General features: G+C 40.1%; 1 protein-coding gene across 1 annotated transcript in view; it reads left to right on the plus strand.

Moving 5' to 3' along the window:
* irag1 (inositol 1,4,5-triphosphate receptor associated 1) overlaps positions 1 to 15,082 on the plus strand; it is a 32,992-nt gene extending 17,910 nt beyond the window's left edge. The window contains exons 10-28 of the mRNA XM_085402269.1: positions 1,530 to 1,636; positions 1,715 to 1,776; positions 2,492 to 2,665; positions 2,811 to 2,888; positions 3,038 to 3,063; positions 3,315 to 3,371; positions 4,577 to 5,008; positions 5,200 to 5,278; positions 5,798 to 5,915; positions 6,010 to 6,040; positions 7,931 to 8,071; positions 8,286 to 8,417; positions 9,038 to 9,188; positions 9,391 to 9,440; positions 10,201 to 10,332; positions 11,677 to 11,738; positions 12,373 to 12,483; positions 12,609 to 12,737; positions 14,152 to 15,082. Of these exons, the coding sequence (XP_085258395.1) occupies positions 1,530 to 1,636; positions 1,715 to 1,776; positions 2,492 to 2,665; positions 2,811 to 2,888; positions 3,038 to 3,063; positions 3,315 to 3,371; positions 4,577 to 5,008; positions 5,200 to 5,278; positions 5,798 to 5,915; positions 6,010 to 6,040; positions 7,931 to 8,071; positions 8,286 to 8,417; positions 9,038 to 9,188; positions 9,391 to 9,440; positions 10,201 to 10,332; positions 11,677 to 11,738; positions 12,373 to 12,483; positions 12,609 to 12,737; positions 14,152 to 14,314 (2,235 nt within the window). The 3' untranslated portion in view covers positions 14,315 to 15,082. The remainder of the gene's footprint in view (positions 1 to 1,529; positions 1,637 to 1,714; positions 1,777 to 2,491; positions 2,666 to 2,810; positions 2,889 to 3,037; positions 3,064 to 3,314; positions 3,372 to 4,576; positions 5,009 to 5,199; positions 5,279 to 5,797; positions 5,916 to 6,009; positions 6,041 to 7,930; positions 8,072 to 8,285; positions 8,418 to 9,037; positions 9,189 to 9,390; positions 9,441 to 10,200; positions 10,333 to 11,676; positions 11,739 to 12,372; positions 12,484 to 12,608; positions 12,738 to 14,151) is intronic.
* The last annotated feature ends 1,111 nt before the right edge of the window (positions 15,083 to 16,193 follow it).

Raw genomic sequence — 16,193 nt, forward strand, 5'->3', positions numbered from 1 at the left:
AGTATTGTAAAAACTTGCATAGATGCATATGTCACTATTTTGTACAACTTAAATGATTGTAGTTTCCTTATAGTGGAAATGTAGCTGTCCAGTGATGCCTGTTGCCCGCTGTGAGGTCACATAGATCAAGGCCTCAGTCATTTTTATATCTAAAATTACTTATGAAGCTAAATACAACAGGATAAAAAAAAAACATGCTTAAGAACTTCTTCGGGGAGACAAGTCCACTCAGGTTTACCAGAGTTGGACTGGGCTCTCAGGTTTGGAGCCATGGTTTGAGTTCCCGTTCAATGACCACATCCTCTATCTGTTTAATGTCTGTTTAATGTCACATGACTCCCCTACCCCACCCCCACCAGCTAAACATCACTACTTTAAATGATATTGTGTTTAAAACACCAGAGTTTACTGCATTTTTCTGTGACATCAGTAGCATTTCCTGTCCTGATCCCTGTGATTGGTTATGTTTTGGGGGGGTTTGTTCTTAATTGATCTGTCTGAGTTATTAGTTTTTTCAGTATTTATGGCATAGAGATTAGCACTGTTGGCTGACAGGAAGAATATCCTGGGTCTTTCTCTGTGGAGTTTGCATGTTCTCCCCATGTCTGCGTGGGTTCTCTCTAGCTACTCCGGCTTCCTCCCAAATTCATAGACATGCAGTTAGTGGGATTAGGCAAACTGGCCATAGCTGTGAACGTGAGTGTGAATAGTTGTCTGTCTCTCTGTGTTAGCCCTGTGATAGGCTGGTGGTGATGGTAATGGTAATAATCAGAAGTTTTATCTGTGTGCCATTTGAGCGATCTCACCCTTGAAATATATAAAGATTAGAAATGCTTTCAAAGACTTTAAGGACAGATCTTAATGGGGCAGACTCCGAGTTTGAGTCATTAATTATCCCAGAGATAATAAAGAGTTAAACAGGCTAAACCTCAGAGAACAGTGACCTTTACCTCATAAACACACAAGCTAGATAAGAAATCTCTGAAGAAAGTAATGAAACTGTGTAATATAATCTTCAGTGCATAAGTCAACACAATAAAAGTATCCACCCTTATAGGAACAGAGCCACGGTGAATCAGCAGCCTGTCTGCAGCAGAAAGACTCCTTTTTCAAGAATCTATTGCAAAGATAAGCTTTAAGAGCACCTCTCAAAGAATAAGGGTTTCATGTCAGTCTGTATTTATTTGCGTACTTACCTTTAGCAGCCTTTTGAAGCTATTCCACAATAGTGTTCATCATAACCTACTAGAGGTGACAGACCTCTTTGTGCTTAAGTGGGTCAAATCAATATTCTCCTGTTAGTGCCAGATTTAAACTGGTTTGTTGAAATTTGGCTCTTTTTTTGTTTTTTTGGAATATGTAGTTTAAGGTTTAAGTTAATGTTCAAAATCTACCTTTAACCCTTTTATTGTGTAAGTTCAAGCTTAATTTAAAAAGATCTGCTCCTTATTAAGGTTGTGTTTAATCTAATATCACAAACTGGCTGATGTGTTAAGTGATGCACACTTAAGTTTTTTTGTGTTGCACAGTTAGTACCAGGTGAAAGTCGAGCTGTTGTCATGACTGCGCCCACCATCGTCTACCCAAAGCAGGCTAAGGTTGTCCATCAGGATGGGCGTCCGCTGGAACAGGCCAGGTAATCGTCCAGTAGCTTTCTCAATTTTAATTTGAAACAGAGACAGCATTTCCAGATCATCACAGTTTTCTCTCTCAGACCACACAGTCCCAGAGCTCGCTTGGTCAGAAGCTCCCCCGGGGTGCCCATCACCACAATTGGTGGGTAAATCACACAAACACACATACATCACTGTAGTTTTTACAGTGTTATGATGTAATAGTTATTATTTGATGTAGTGCAGCACCATATAAAAAATTTCCACTTTATTTTTAAGTGTTTTTCCATAACTAAACCGTTCTTAGGTAAACATTTTTAACACTGTGTCAAATCGCGACTTCTCACAGTGACTTTTTTTATATAAAAGATATTTCAATCAGATTTGTTGAAAGACCTGTCCAGCGATGTATAAAGATAAATTAATGTTCTCACTGTGCGTGGATACACAAGAACTCTTACAACATTAAGACTAAGTTTGGTCATCTGCATCCTGAGACTCACACATGCTTGAAATGCTTTTGGCGCTTTGATTACTTTTGATGTTTAGCTTGTTGCCCGTTTCCGAGAAGAGGAGACGATAAAATCATCCCCAAGTTGGCGAGCACTCATCACCTGATTTCCTGGCTCATATCCATCCATGAATTATTCCTTGCTTTGAGATTTTAGACCAATGAATCCCACATAAATACACTTGAGACACAGCTGCTCCGATACAACAGAGCATACACTTTTGATCTGATATATTTTGAAGCCTAATTTTGTGTTTTGTTTTGTTTTTTACGGCATATTATCTGCTTATATTTTGGTACCAGAAACAAGCAGAAATTTTACGGGTCTGTGTGCATTTGTGTGTCACGTGTGTATTATCTTTCTCAGACAGCACAGGTAATGTGATTGACCTGGTGAAAGATCCGCTCCCGGAGCTGCAGCTCTCCGAGGAGGATCGACAGAAGAACCTGGAGCTGCTTGAAGAGGCCAAGAAGGTCAGCGATCGCTTCCTGACACGCCGAGGCCGGCGATCCACCAGCAGCCTCACTGATTCGCCCACAGGTAGCGCGCACGCACAAACATACACAAACATAGAAACTAAAACATTGCACATAGATTTATGAGTGTGAAGCTGGTGTCTGAGCGTTTCATTTAAATTAAAGATGTTTATAGCTTCAATTTTTATTTCACAACCCCGCTACCTCAGGTCTTTCACCGACTCCAACGCCATCATCCTCACCGTGTTCATCGAGAAGCAGCTCACTTACTGTGGCCCCTCAGACCGGTGTGTGCTTTCTGTCTCATGTCTGGATTCTTTGGATTTATTAACAATAAACTACACTCCTCATTTTTAACCTTTTTCCTAATTTGGCGTCATTTTTTCACTCCTTGAGTTGGTGAAGATGATTTGTAAGTTGTTTTCTGCTCTTTCAGCAGCAGGACCCTCGGAGACGATCCAGGTAAAGAAACTGATCTCACTGTTAAACAGCTTTCACCCACAGTGGTGTGAAGTATGACATGTTTGCCACATTTGGCTCTTTTTGTGTGTGTTTTTTTAAATGTTCCTCTATTTAATTTGCTTTATATGAAGTGGAACATTGTCTCTGGAAAAAAAAAAACAGAACAAAACAAAGAAAAAAAATCACCATTGGGCAAATTTTAATCAGGTTAGTAAATTTTAACAGAAGAAAGTTGTTATTATCTCTTGTAGTATCAGGAGGTGTTTCCAGGGAGGGAGCAGCCTGATGCAACCAGCCAGAACCAGGAGGTACGATCAACAGGCTTACTGTGTTTTTTTTATTTACACACCAAAACTCAAATGTCAAATGTGACGAGGAAAAACACAACTGATCATTGAAAGATTCAAAACGCCTCCCTGTGACCTTTGTCAAGATTTATTATGTTATTCTCAGGTATATATTATAAGTTGTCTGTTGTCTGAATTTCACACCAACCTCAGCTGTGCAGTCATGTGAAAAAGAAACACTTCACAGGACTCTATGCAGTCCTGATTCAGTGGCTTGTAGAGACGCCTCTAGCAGCAATACCTCGAAATCTTTATCTTTATCAGTCTCTCACAGCGTTGTGGAGGAATTTTGGCCCGCTCTGCATCACATTGCTTCAAGTTTGTTTGGTAATGATGAGTTCTTTGAACTCAAGGTCACGGTCAGAGGTCACATCTTTGAAAATCTCTTTGAATTCAAGATTCAAGAGCTTTATTGTCAATACAGTAGTATACACAGTATACAGTGTACCAAAATGCTGTTTCACCCTAAGGCCCCCCCCCCCCCCCCCCCCCCACGTTCCATTTATAAATATATAAAGGATATATCTCCAAGAGATATAAAACTAGGAATTACAAATAAATAACATGCTAAGTAAAAATTAAGAGATAAAAAGGTACTAATTACTAACTATACAATTCTATGCAATACTAATGCATGCAATGAATGCAACAACTCAAAAAGGGAGTCAGCTAGAATTTTAACATTTGTGCCATATGTGTATTCACTAAGAGGCGGAGGGATTGCACCGACAGCCTCCAGGTTTTCTTTAGGTTCTCGGAGTGTTGCACGGCCTAAGCTCTGCACTGGGACGTCCACTCCTGGAAAAACTGTGGCATTGTGTTAATAATAAACTAATAACAAACTAATGAACTGACAAAGCTTCTGCTTTTATAGAGGTGCTCACACTTGCTGATGATCAGTTGATTAAGTGTATTTAATAATAGCACATGGCTGCTGCTTACCTTCTTAATTCCTGTGGAAGCAGTAAGGGTATACTCCGTTTTTCACAGGACAGTATACTCTGAATCTCAGCTTCTAACTATTAGTTTGTCCTCACAAGCATGCTGTAGTGCTACCCTAGCTTCTCTTATGAAGCACCAACATGTCCAACTGGAGTGTTATCCAACCGCTTTAATGCCTGATGAAATGCACATACAGTATTTCTCTCATATCTTGCCAACTTTAGGGAAAGCTGTTGGTGGACTGGAAGTTAGCTGACAAAAGGAAAGTGTCCTCGGGGACTCTCACACCTCGTTTTGCTGTTCAGAAAAACGGTGAACCCAAGAGTCCTACAGTTGTCAACAAATCAGACGAGTCAAATCGAAGTCCAAACCAGGCTCCAGCCACAGGGGTCGCCAAGCCTGTGCCCAGACCTTCTACTCAACAGGCACCGTGTACAGCAGAGATTAAGACTATTGGGGCCTTTCCACCACTAATGAGAGCTGTTTCCTGGGATGCTGTAGGCAGTCTTAACTCTAGAAATGGAGCCCCGGTTTTCCCTTCAGAAACTGAGGACAGTTTCTCAGACAAGCCCAAGGATGCTGGCTTAAAGACTTCGGGGTACAAGGATTTCCCCACCCCACCGGTGGGTGCACAGAAGCTGTCTAAACTCAGAGAGGTAAAGCAGCAATTCAGTCTTATTGTTATCATTTCCTCTTTTTATGTGCCAGCTGTCCATTTGGTAGAATGTTGTAACAATTATATAAAAATGCCATAATGTTTTGTGTGTGTGTGTGTGTGTGTGTGTGTGTGTGTGTGTGTGTGTGTGTGTGTGTGTGTGTGTGTGTGTGTGTGTGTGTGCGCGCACAGGAGCACAAGCTAATGCGAAACCAAAGCATCGTAGGATCGAAGTTACCAGAGCTGAGCGAAGCTGCTGAACAGGAAAAAGGTGACGCTCCTTGTTTGCCCTCTTGCCCTGTGTAAGACAGAAAGTACTTTCAGAAGCACATTCAGCACACTGAGGGTGTGCACTTCCTGAAATCTGATTCGCTTCAGAAAATGACGACTTTTTCTTTTCTTTCTTATCTGTTTTTTTTACCTCTATTCCACCCCTGACAGTACTGCAGCAGAAAGGAAACTTGTGCTCTCGTTTTTTATCAGCAGATGGCATTATTGTTAAAGCTTGTGAACCACAGAGCACCTGATGAAAAGAGGAAATTATGCTTATGTTCTGAGACTTTAAAAAGTCCAATCACTAAGATTTTGCTTGGAATTTACTCCGGTGAGAACTGGTTTGACCACCCAAAGATCGATGTATTTATATGGGACTAGTAGTAGTAACAACACTCTCCTCCTATCTCCTATTTGGTTTATGTCAGCTTGCACAGAAGATATCAAATTACCTTAAACTTAAATTATTCTCCAGAAATAATTTTGAGCTCTAATTTGTGTAGCATTGTGTCTGCAGATTCGCCGTCATCACTGAACACACCTACCAGTGACACAAATGAAAGATCCGACGCCATGCCCAACATTTCAGACTTGATGCTGAGAAAACTCAAACTTCATCGGGGTCTGCCTGGCTGGTGTGTAACAACCTGCTGCTGTAGTTAACATTTAATTTATAACCATCTATCTCACTGTTATGAGTAATGCTTCCATTCTCTCATTTCATTCCAGTGCTCCTCCACTCAGCGAAAAAGAAGTTGAGGTTGGTACCTGATCTCTGAATTTATATTCTCACCAAGAACTAGATAAGAGGATGGATAATGGGGTTTAGTCTGTAAATTAAAAGGGAGCAATACTGACACACTGGCCCTTATTCTGTTTATGCATGTGTACACTACATTAGGTACACCTAATTCAAACGTTATTAATGAAAATATCCAATCATGCACTCAGTGCATTGATCAGGGACATAGACACGATCAAGACGACTCACTGAAGTTCAAACTGCATCAGAATAAGGAGGAAACGTGATTTAAGAGACTTTGAATGTAACATGGTTGTCAGTGCCAGATGGGCTGGTCTGAGTAAGAAACTGCTGATCTGCTGGGTTTTTCCAAACAATCGTCTGTTCAAAGAAAATTTCCAGTGAGTGGCAGTTCTCTGGGTGAAAATGCTTTGTTGATATCAGAGGTCAGAGGAGAATGGCCAGACTGCTTTTGGGCTGATAGGAAGGCAAGAGTAACTCAAAAAAACACCCATTACAAATATCTCTGAATGCACAATGCATCAAACCTTGAAACAGATGGACTACAGTAGCAGAATACCACACTGGGTGCCGCTCCTATCACTAAGAACAGGAAACTGAGCACCTTTGGGACTGATTTGAGGCTACACCAAGCATCACTTTGACTGAAAATAGACAATAAATACTTCCATACTGATGTATCTGTGAAAATCTAATTTTACCTAATAATGCCAGTCGATATGATGTAATATAAAGTAATATTTATTGCAAATTTGGGAAATAATTTTGTTACAGCAGTTAGTTTGATAACTAATCTTAGTAAAAGACTGGAAACAGCTAAATGATGGTAACAAAATCCACCTAACAGCACTTCTGAAGCTCATTCACATATTTTCTGTGCACAAAGTCAGTTTACACAAATAAATGAGCAAATATGTTTCTATAGAAGCTAAAGACACTTTATCTTATGTAACGTTTGGAAGCCTGAAGGGAGTGGAGACTCGACCAATTTAAAAATGTAATTTACTTCTTTAAACAAAGAAAAGAAAAACGAAACATAAGTTTAAGCAGATTCCAAATGTTCCTTTTCAAATAAGACATATTTGCTTTAACGTTCTGACTTGCGCCTTTTAAATTATCCACAGTGATTAGCTGCACATGAGTTAGAATATAGCAAATCATAAAAGTGACTGCCAGCAGTAAAGTGTTTGCTTTGAACAGTGACTTGTGTTCAAACACTGGAAGCAGATGGATTGTTCCACTCAGGTTTGAGCTTTTTCAAGTACATGTGCAAGTGTTTGTAATAACCTGTTGTGTTCCCAAAGCAGATGCTTAGAATCATAAAAACTTTATAATTCCCTGCTGGGGATATTCTTGGGTAAAAGTTGCTCATGGAAGTTGTAAAATTATACAAGAGATGCAAAAACAATTACATGGTCATCAGAGGTTGCCTGCCTGGCTTCGGTGGTGTTCTGTCAACAGGAAAGTGTTTTTCTGTTCCTGATCAGTCCAAAGAGACTCTGTGTGATTTCCTGTGGAGAAAATCCAGGCATCTGTGACGCTGTAAGCCCCGGACTATAGCCTCTCGCGCTGCTCCCTCTGGGATGTGTCTGGATCAGGACAGTCAGAGGTCATAGATTTCCTCTCAGGCGTGTATGTTGGAAAAACCTCTGCAGATTAGCTTTGATCAACATAACAAAACATCAAGAGGTCGAATGCCACACTCACAGTTTGTTCCCCATGCTCATCTCAGGGACGCTTGATTCTCACACATCAGTAACCGCGTGCACCGACTCCCGTCTATGACTATTTACAATGAGTTCATGTGTTGCGATCACAGGCAGCTCACCTTCATTTTAATATGTTTCTTAATCTGAGTGTTGAACTGCATTAGCTTTCTTTCTACAGAATGCATTCGTCCAGCTGTCACTGGCGTTTCGTAATGACAACTACACTCTGGAGACGCGACTCAAGCAGTCAGAGAGGGAGAGGAACCTGACTGAGGAGGACACGGAAAAAGAATTAGACGACTTCAAAGGAGCGCTAAAGGTTGGTCCTCGAAAGCAGAGGCTGATGTAAGATAGATGATAACTTACAACAAAAGGAGATTTCCCCCTGGCTCTTTAGTGCTCATTCATTTATTGAATGTTTCCTGGACGTGTCCCACAGTAAATATTTTTCTTGCCTGAGTTAATTCAGGTGCAATAAAGGACGCACACTTTCTCTTCCTGAGATTTGCAACAACATGTTGTGTTTCTTGCAGATGACTGCGCCGATGTGGCAGAACCTGGAGCAGCGCGAAGCCTATCAGCGCCTAAAAGAGACGGTAGCAGTGCTGCACAGGCTTGCCACACGGCTCTCCAGCAGAGCAGAGATAGTGGGCGCAGTTCGCCAGGTGCAGTTACACACAGACGAATGAGAATTTTATACAATTTAGTGAAACATGCTGCGAAAATACACGAAACAGCTTATTGTTTAAACAACTGGTACTCCAGGAATGCCTGTTTGGCAGCGTTTTTTAAATTATGCTGAAGGATTTTTATCTGATGTCATGGCTGACCTCAGGCCAGCTAATGAAAACATCAGGAAAAGAGCTTCAGCTATTTAAAACCCCAAATCAATCAGATGAATCATTGCTTTTGTGTACAGCTACCAATCTATTAATAGCAATCTATTAATTCCTCTTTTTCATTCATGATGAGTGTGGATATTTTTAGAGAAATACTTGTTTGTGTTTTCCCATAATATCAAATAAATAATCTGTGTGTTTTCAGTTTATTTATAGTGTCATTAATTCACCTTTAAAAACATTTAACTTCACTTAAAATATCAGCAACATGATGGGAGAAGTCAAAGATATGTTGGACAAATCCATAAATACACAGGTTATTGTGTATTTGGTTTGTACATCTGTTGAATGATTTCCTCTCTATGTACAGTTTTTTAGTGGAAGCTCTTGTTTTTGTGCTCATGCTGTAACTTAAGCCTGCTTAGACTGGTTTTATTGTCTAACAGGAGAAGCGTATGAACAAGGCCACAGAGGTTATGATGCAGTATGTGGAAAATCTTAAGAGGACGTATGAGAAGGACCATGCAGAGCTCATGGAGTTTAAGAAGCTGGCCAACCAGAACTCGACTCGTTACGGAGTGTCTGTAGACCCTGGAGGTAAGATTACACTTGTGTTCCCTTTTCAGCACCGCTGCTGGCTTCATCTTCACTCGTATATTCCGCTAGGAAATTCCCACAGCGCCTGGAGTGTACTAATGCTGCATTACTGAGCAGCTTTACTGTCGATGTGGGAGAAACATCAGCATTTAAATGGTTACTGTGCTTTATTAATGCTGGTTCTTTGTCTCTCTTTATAAAGACGATGGACTTCCACGTCCATGTAGACCAATGCCCCTCATCCCTGGAAAGGTAAGCAATGAATTTTTTGTGGTTTTTTTCTGCTTCACGTTGTTGCACAGGTTTTGGATGTGCAACTGCCAGTCAGACAAAACAAGCAATATAAAGATTCAACCACTTGGCTGATTGTCATGGTTATTTTTCACAGTAGCTGTTTAAAAATATAAAAGTAAATCTGTACAGGTTGGTAGTTATCAACAGTGTCCACAGATCCAAAATTCTATTTAAGCGAGTTTCACAACTTGGGGGCCACAAATTCAAAAGCACAGTCACCTTTTGCCTTTTGTCATTAACTTCTTCTGACGCATCACCAACAGGATCAGCTGAGCTCAGAGAGCTAGTAGTTAGATATGGTTCCATACAGAAGTTCACTATTATACGGAGGCATCTGACCATGAAGAGCTCTAAAAGTGATTTGAAGAATCTTAAATTGAACCCTAAACAACAATAAATAAAATAAAATAAAGAGACTAGACGAGGATAATGGTCTTAACCTCCTCGCCCCTATAAATTATGTCCCCATCGGCGCCTCTAGGGACCATGATTCCTATTCACTGACCAGTCCAAAGGGTCAGAGATAAATCCGTCCGCCAAAGTGGGTGGCAAGTATGACCATACTGTCATGCTGCGAGCACACCTAAAAATGTCTCGCCCTCCCCCGTTTTTACAGTTTTTTTCTGTTTCGTTTTTCTTTACAAAAAAGAAAAGTTATAGTGACTCTGTTTTTGTAAAACACAGTGCTCCATGTTTTGTCTTCTTTTCACCCGACCAGGTGCCTCGACGCAGGGTGAGCGTAGCGGTGGTGCCAAAGTTTAATCTTCTTAACATCCCGGGTCAGACCCCGGCCACAGCTGGCCAAGGCTCCAACGCAGGACCCACAACTGGTGCTGCTCTTCCTGTCCTGGTAGGTCTTCCTGTCCTGATGAGAAATGATGGGAAATGATGTATTAAGCATTTAGTACAATGACACCCACGCTCACAGATAAACTGCTGAGTTAAAGTTTCTCAGCAGGTGGGCAACATATTCATCTCTTGTAAAATAAAATACTTCCACTCAAGTATTTCTGTAAATGTAGCTGGCATTTTTACAGACACAAACAGTTTTTAAAAGGAAAAAGTACTTTTTTAAAACTTTTTTTATGTGTCGTATGTGACAGATTGCTTGATACAAACAAATGTTTTTCTCTTTGATTCTCAGAGCAGTCCTCAGTAGCACATTGAAATAAAACTGTGGAGTTTCTGAATGAGTTCCTGCTAAAATAGTTCATCTTTATAAGAAACATATTAACACCAAATATCTGGCATATAGAAGATTACTCCTATAGAAGTTTACTTTACTTTAGCAGGGTCACTCGAGGTGCTTGACCATCGACATGAGTCGAAACTGGTACAATAAAGTCCATAAAGTATCAGACTGTCTGTCTCATATTAAAGCAATGATTACTGATCAGAGGACCCTGCGTGCAAAGTGGAGTTTGCATCTTCCTTCCTGGGTTCTCTCCAGGTATTCTGCTTATCCAATACAAGGTTCCAGGTGCTGCTGGACACTATGCAAGGTATCACTGGGCATCTCAGGATAGCGAATTCAAAATTAGTTTCTGAACAAGTAGAGCTTGATCCTATAAATAACTCATCACTTCAATCTATGTCATCAATGAGTTCTCCGGGTTTACCAGAAGTGAACGTAGCTAGAAAAACCTTCATTTCCTTTGGGAAAGTCAAGGAAAGGCTAGATCTGTCCTGGCTTAGCAGTCAGTCAAATCTGGTTCCATAAACAAGTTGTGACATTCTTCTGCCACAGTGAAGGGAACCTGGCTGGACACTTGAATCCTCTCGAGGGACAATCACTAAAAACAATGTCAGCTCAAGAAATTCGAGGCAGTCCTCACAACACAGTTTTAGTCAGATTTGTTTTGCTGTCCTTGGTTAAAACTGTTGTATCACTCTGTCATTTTTCTTTTTTCTTTTTGAGATAATTCACATCTGTTGAGTGTGTACAAAATTCAAAATACACAGACCATAGCACAAAAACAAGGGTTATGTAACTGTGCCAAAAACCTTCTGAAATGTGAAATTAGTATTTCTCCAAGAGGAACTGAAAAATCAAAAATAGATAATAAAGTTTATAAAGGCCCGAAATGTTAAAGCATATGTTCATCCAGAGAAGTAAAGCCAATTGTAGCAAATACTGTTTTGTTATTAAGATTTAGATTAGGGTTACGATTTTTTTTAACACTTTTCTCCTCAGTGTGAAGCAAATGACGTGAAAGGCACCACCTCCACAGAGGCTGCACAACCAGGAACAGAATGGTATGTTTCTTGTATTAATATTGTTACACGTGCACACACACATACATGGCTGCATGTAAGTCACGTGCCACTGCTTAATTTTCAAGGTCATTCCTCAGTCCTCTCACCCCTGAACTTCTAATCATTTTTATCAAAAGCGCTCAGATGGGACTTCAGCTTGTTTTTGTGACCTTCAGGATGTTTTTAAAGTGCAGAAACAATTCCAGTGAGGTAAAAATAAACCTGAAAGCATTAAAAAAAAAAAAGCTAGAGTTGAGGGATATGCTATTACGGGACTGCTATCCAGTAATCTAAACATTTATGAAAGAGTTTGATGAAGTCCAGGCACAAGGCTCCAATCATATTGTAGTTATAAAGTCAGCCTGAGTAGAGCTCTCTCAGTGTCTGGGCTAGATGTTCTTTAAGGACAATCGCAATAACAAATGTGCAAAGTGCAATCACAGTTTTTCGTTTGTACTCATCGTTCTCGTGATGGTGGGATGCACATCCCACTCGGCCTGCGCTGCGTCTCATCCGTTATACGACCGGGCCGCAGTACTGTGATGGAACCTGACTGTAACAGTGTTTTGTTACATCTGCTGTGATCGTCACGGTGTCCAAGGCTAATTGTTCTTTCCTATCTGAAACAATGCAGTGGAAAGAGTGTGTCGGAGCAGGAAAATGAGCCAGCCAAGCCTTCAGTAAACCTGGAGGAGCTCCGAGCCGAGATCAAGGCAAATATCGAAGAGGAGGCCTATCAAAAAGGGTGAGGCCCTCTCTTCTGCTTTTTAGTGTAGATAAGCGGACAGTGTGATGACACAGTTGTTTATCAGAAATCATTTCAGTTGTGTGTCCCAATTTCACTTGTAAATGTGAATATTTCAAACGCAGCTACCAAGATGGACTGAAGCAAGGCAAGGCGCTTCAGGAAGAAAAATGTGAAGACGAAAGTGCTGCGGACAAATTGCTGGAAACAAAAAATAAGGACGAAGAGAGCGGAGAGAGGCTTAAGAACAGCAGGTGAACTCACTCTGTCATGTTAGAAAAGGAAATACAAATTGTGTATTTATGCTCATCTCTGATAGTATTGATATAAGCACAACAAATTATTTGTGCTCTTTTTGTAAATAATTCATGATCAGTGGAAGATGAATCTCTTTATTACACACAAAATGTTACATTTAATTGAAAATACATAAAAAAATTATAACAACACCACAAACCCATTTTTAAAATCACAAAGAGTGAGTTTATATCTCAGTACTCTGCAAAAGTCTTTAGCCACACCTCATTTCTCTCATGAGTTGCTGTGGGGATGGTAGACCTTATTACAGACCCACATGCAAGACGCTGAGACAGAATAACATAAGGTGAGCTTTTAATGCTGACAGCTACCAAGGTTTAAAAAGTCTGGAAAGTATCCAAGATGACGTATTAAGATGAGGAAAGCAAACATTCAGGGAACAATAGAAAGCACAAGGAAAGACCAGCACTAGGTAAGACACCTGCCAAGGACAACTCAACGAAAGTTAAGGGGAAATGGAGACAATAACTACAAGAAGTAATGAGGGAAGTGGAAACAGCTGGGAAATACAGCTGGAACTAATTAGAAATAACGCACCAAGGGAAGTAGAATTACACACAAAGAACAAGAGATGAAAGACCACCAAGATAAAACAGGAAAACACCTAACAGAGACAGAGACTTAACAGTAAGATGCAGGATAACTGAAACAAGGAACTGAGTACAAACAATGTCCATGAACAGAACCTAGATTACTAAACTAAAACTAGAAAGGCATAAAAATAAGGAAACCAACCCAGAAAGTGCTGAAAGTATAACACATAAAAAAACAGAAAAGATTAATAAGTCCAAGCACAAAACACTCAGTGATTTGTGCAGTGATTTATGGAAGCATTTGCAAACATATGTGAAAATAGAGCATAAAAGCAAACATAAACGGTACATGGATCAACTCAGGTCGTGTGTCAGGTCTTTGTTAATTTGCTATGTGTTGGCTTTTTTATGCTTGAATGATTCATTTGTCAAAACAAGAAAAAGAAAGAAAATAGTCAGGTACAAGGACTGGACTGAAAATGAGTGAAAACGCAGCCAATGTCTGGCAACTTTTGCTCAAGACCACTTTAAAAAATTACAGGAAAAAGCTCAAGACCTTTGCACAGCTCGCAAAGGTTGCACAGCTGCATATAACTTTTACATGCGTATCGCTAAATTAATCTTGTGGGATTAAAAGTGAGAGTAAAATTAGCCTCCACAGCCATTATTTCAACAAATATATACGGTCTTTTTCCCTGTCTTTTTATAGTTTAGATAATGTCTGTAATTTAAAGAAACTTCTGTAGTTCCTCCATAATGAGCACTTTCCCCTGCCCAATATTTTGTCACCTGCTATATGAACTTATTATCTTTGCAGGAGGATGGAGGAAGTCCTGGCTGTTGTAGGCGAGTTCTGCCCCAAGGTATCCACGAGTCGGCGGCTTCTATGGCTCACTTTGACGCTGTTTGTGGCTGTGTGTGTGGTGTTCAGTATTTATTCATTCTTCAGTGACTATTACAACCGACACGAGGACACATAAGGGAAGAGGAACTTTGTGTGAGACACTGATTGAGATCTTTGGACTGGGTGTAAGAGTGCAACGAAAGAACCCGCTAAACAGAATAACAGAGACCTCATACATCACGTCTCTGCCAGTTTACCATATCATCAGACACACTTGAATCAAATGACCCCGATACTCAAGGGTCAGAGACATTTTGGGAGGCTTTATGGCTCGTGAGGCCTTCTTCATGGTCAGCAGAGATAAGTTATAATCTTGCTTGAAATGAAAAGTTGAAAGGATGTTTGCTGCAGCAAAAGATAAGATGATTCTGTTTAGGGACCAATTATATTGTGTGCTGAAATAGATATTTAATTAAATTAGATCTTGTAATTATACATTCTGGTTCTGGTACTTTGAATGCTGAATATGGCACTTTTTCATTAAATGCCACAGTAGAAACATTGTATATTTATCTACACAATAGAATCTCTCAGGTTTGATAGATAATGAAGTCCCTGAGAGACTTTTAATACATATTTAAAGAAAAATGTTTTTATCTGTTGTTTTTTCTATTAAAAAAATGTTTCAAATGTAAGCACATTCCACAGCAGTTCTTCAAGTGCAATACTCAGCTCATGGTTCTCATTTGTGCCATGTTTGATTGTTACTTCAGAGCACTGAGAGATTTTTTTTTCTTGTAAACGAGCACTGTTTAGACTTCATGATTCCTTTTCTGTCTTTGCACATGCTGTGCTGTCCGTTCTCTGTTCATTTTATGGTCTGTCACCTCTCCTTTAAATAAAAAGTGCCTGAAATATTTCCTCTAGTCATTTCAGTAGCGACAAATATCCGTTGCTATGAAAACTAAGTACTGCCAATGATTCAGTAGCTTGTAAAACCACCTTTAGCAGCAATAACTTGAAGTGTCAGAATTTTGGCCCATTCTTCTTTGTTGATCCATTTCATCGAGTTTGGGGGGCATTTATTCCTGCACAGATGTTTTAAAGTCGCACCACAGCATTTCCATTGAGTTGAGGTCTGCTGTATTTGATTCTCACCAAACACCAAACATGGAGCTGTGCATTAAGACCAAATATCTCCACTCTGTTCCAGAATAATCTGATATCCCCATATTGGTGTTGTTCCTGGATCATCATATTCAATGCTGGTCCAGGGTCAATATTGCAAGTATCCAATCACATTGTTATGATATAGTTTTGGAATGCAGGGGGAAAAAACCTGCCAATGTCCACAAAATTTTTATAAAAGGGGGCAGTTAGGGTCAGAGTTATGGTTGGGGGTTAGAATGTAATAGTCGATAAAGTTAAGGGGCTATAGTTATGGTTACAGGGTCTGCGTTAGGTGTGTGGTGTGATGGTGTGTATCCACACTGCAAAACTAGACCATGCTTTGTTCAGATGCAACTGTGCAAACAGAGGCCACAGGATACTTTTGCTGGAAAAATGTCTAAATTCTCTCACCAAGACCTGTTGGGAAATTCTATTGTGTTCCCATTTGAAAGTCTCATAGTCTAATTTAGTTTAATTCTATAACAACTTTAAGGACATGCAAACCCCACTCTTAGAGAGGTGATATGTACGATGAGCATTCTTGCTCTAATCCAGAGTGTCACCTCACATCTGTCAAAAACCCTGCTGCATCTTCGTCAGCAGGCTCTGCATCATTTCCTGCCATCGGGGCTTGCGGAGAAATGTTTTTGTGGAAATAGGAGGCCGCGTGCCAAAGGCTCATCTGAGGAGACCAAAGATAATAAGCGCACACATGATGGAGAATTTCCCAGAGAGAGGAAATCATCAGGACAGAAGAGAATCTCTTCTCGAGTGTATTACATCATGGTTTTCAGAAACTTTCACAACTCTACTGCAAATCCCACCTTTTGTGCTTTCACTTTATC

Source organism: Rhamphochromis longiceps, linkage group LG1, assembly GCF_057381845.1.
Source record: "Rhamphochromis longiceps isolate RC_006_pf linkage group LG1, R_longiceps_female_GT1.1, whole genome shotgun sequence".
NCBI lineage: Eukaryota > Metazoa > Chordata > Actinopteri > Cichliformes > Cichlidae > Rhamphochromis > Rhamphochromis longiceps.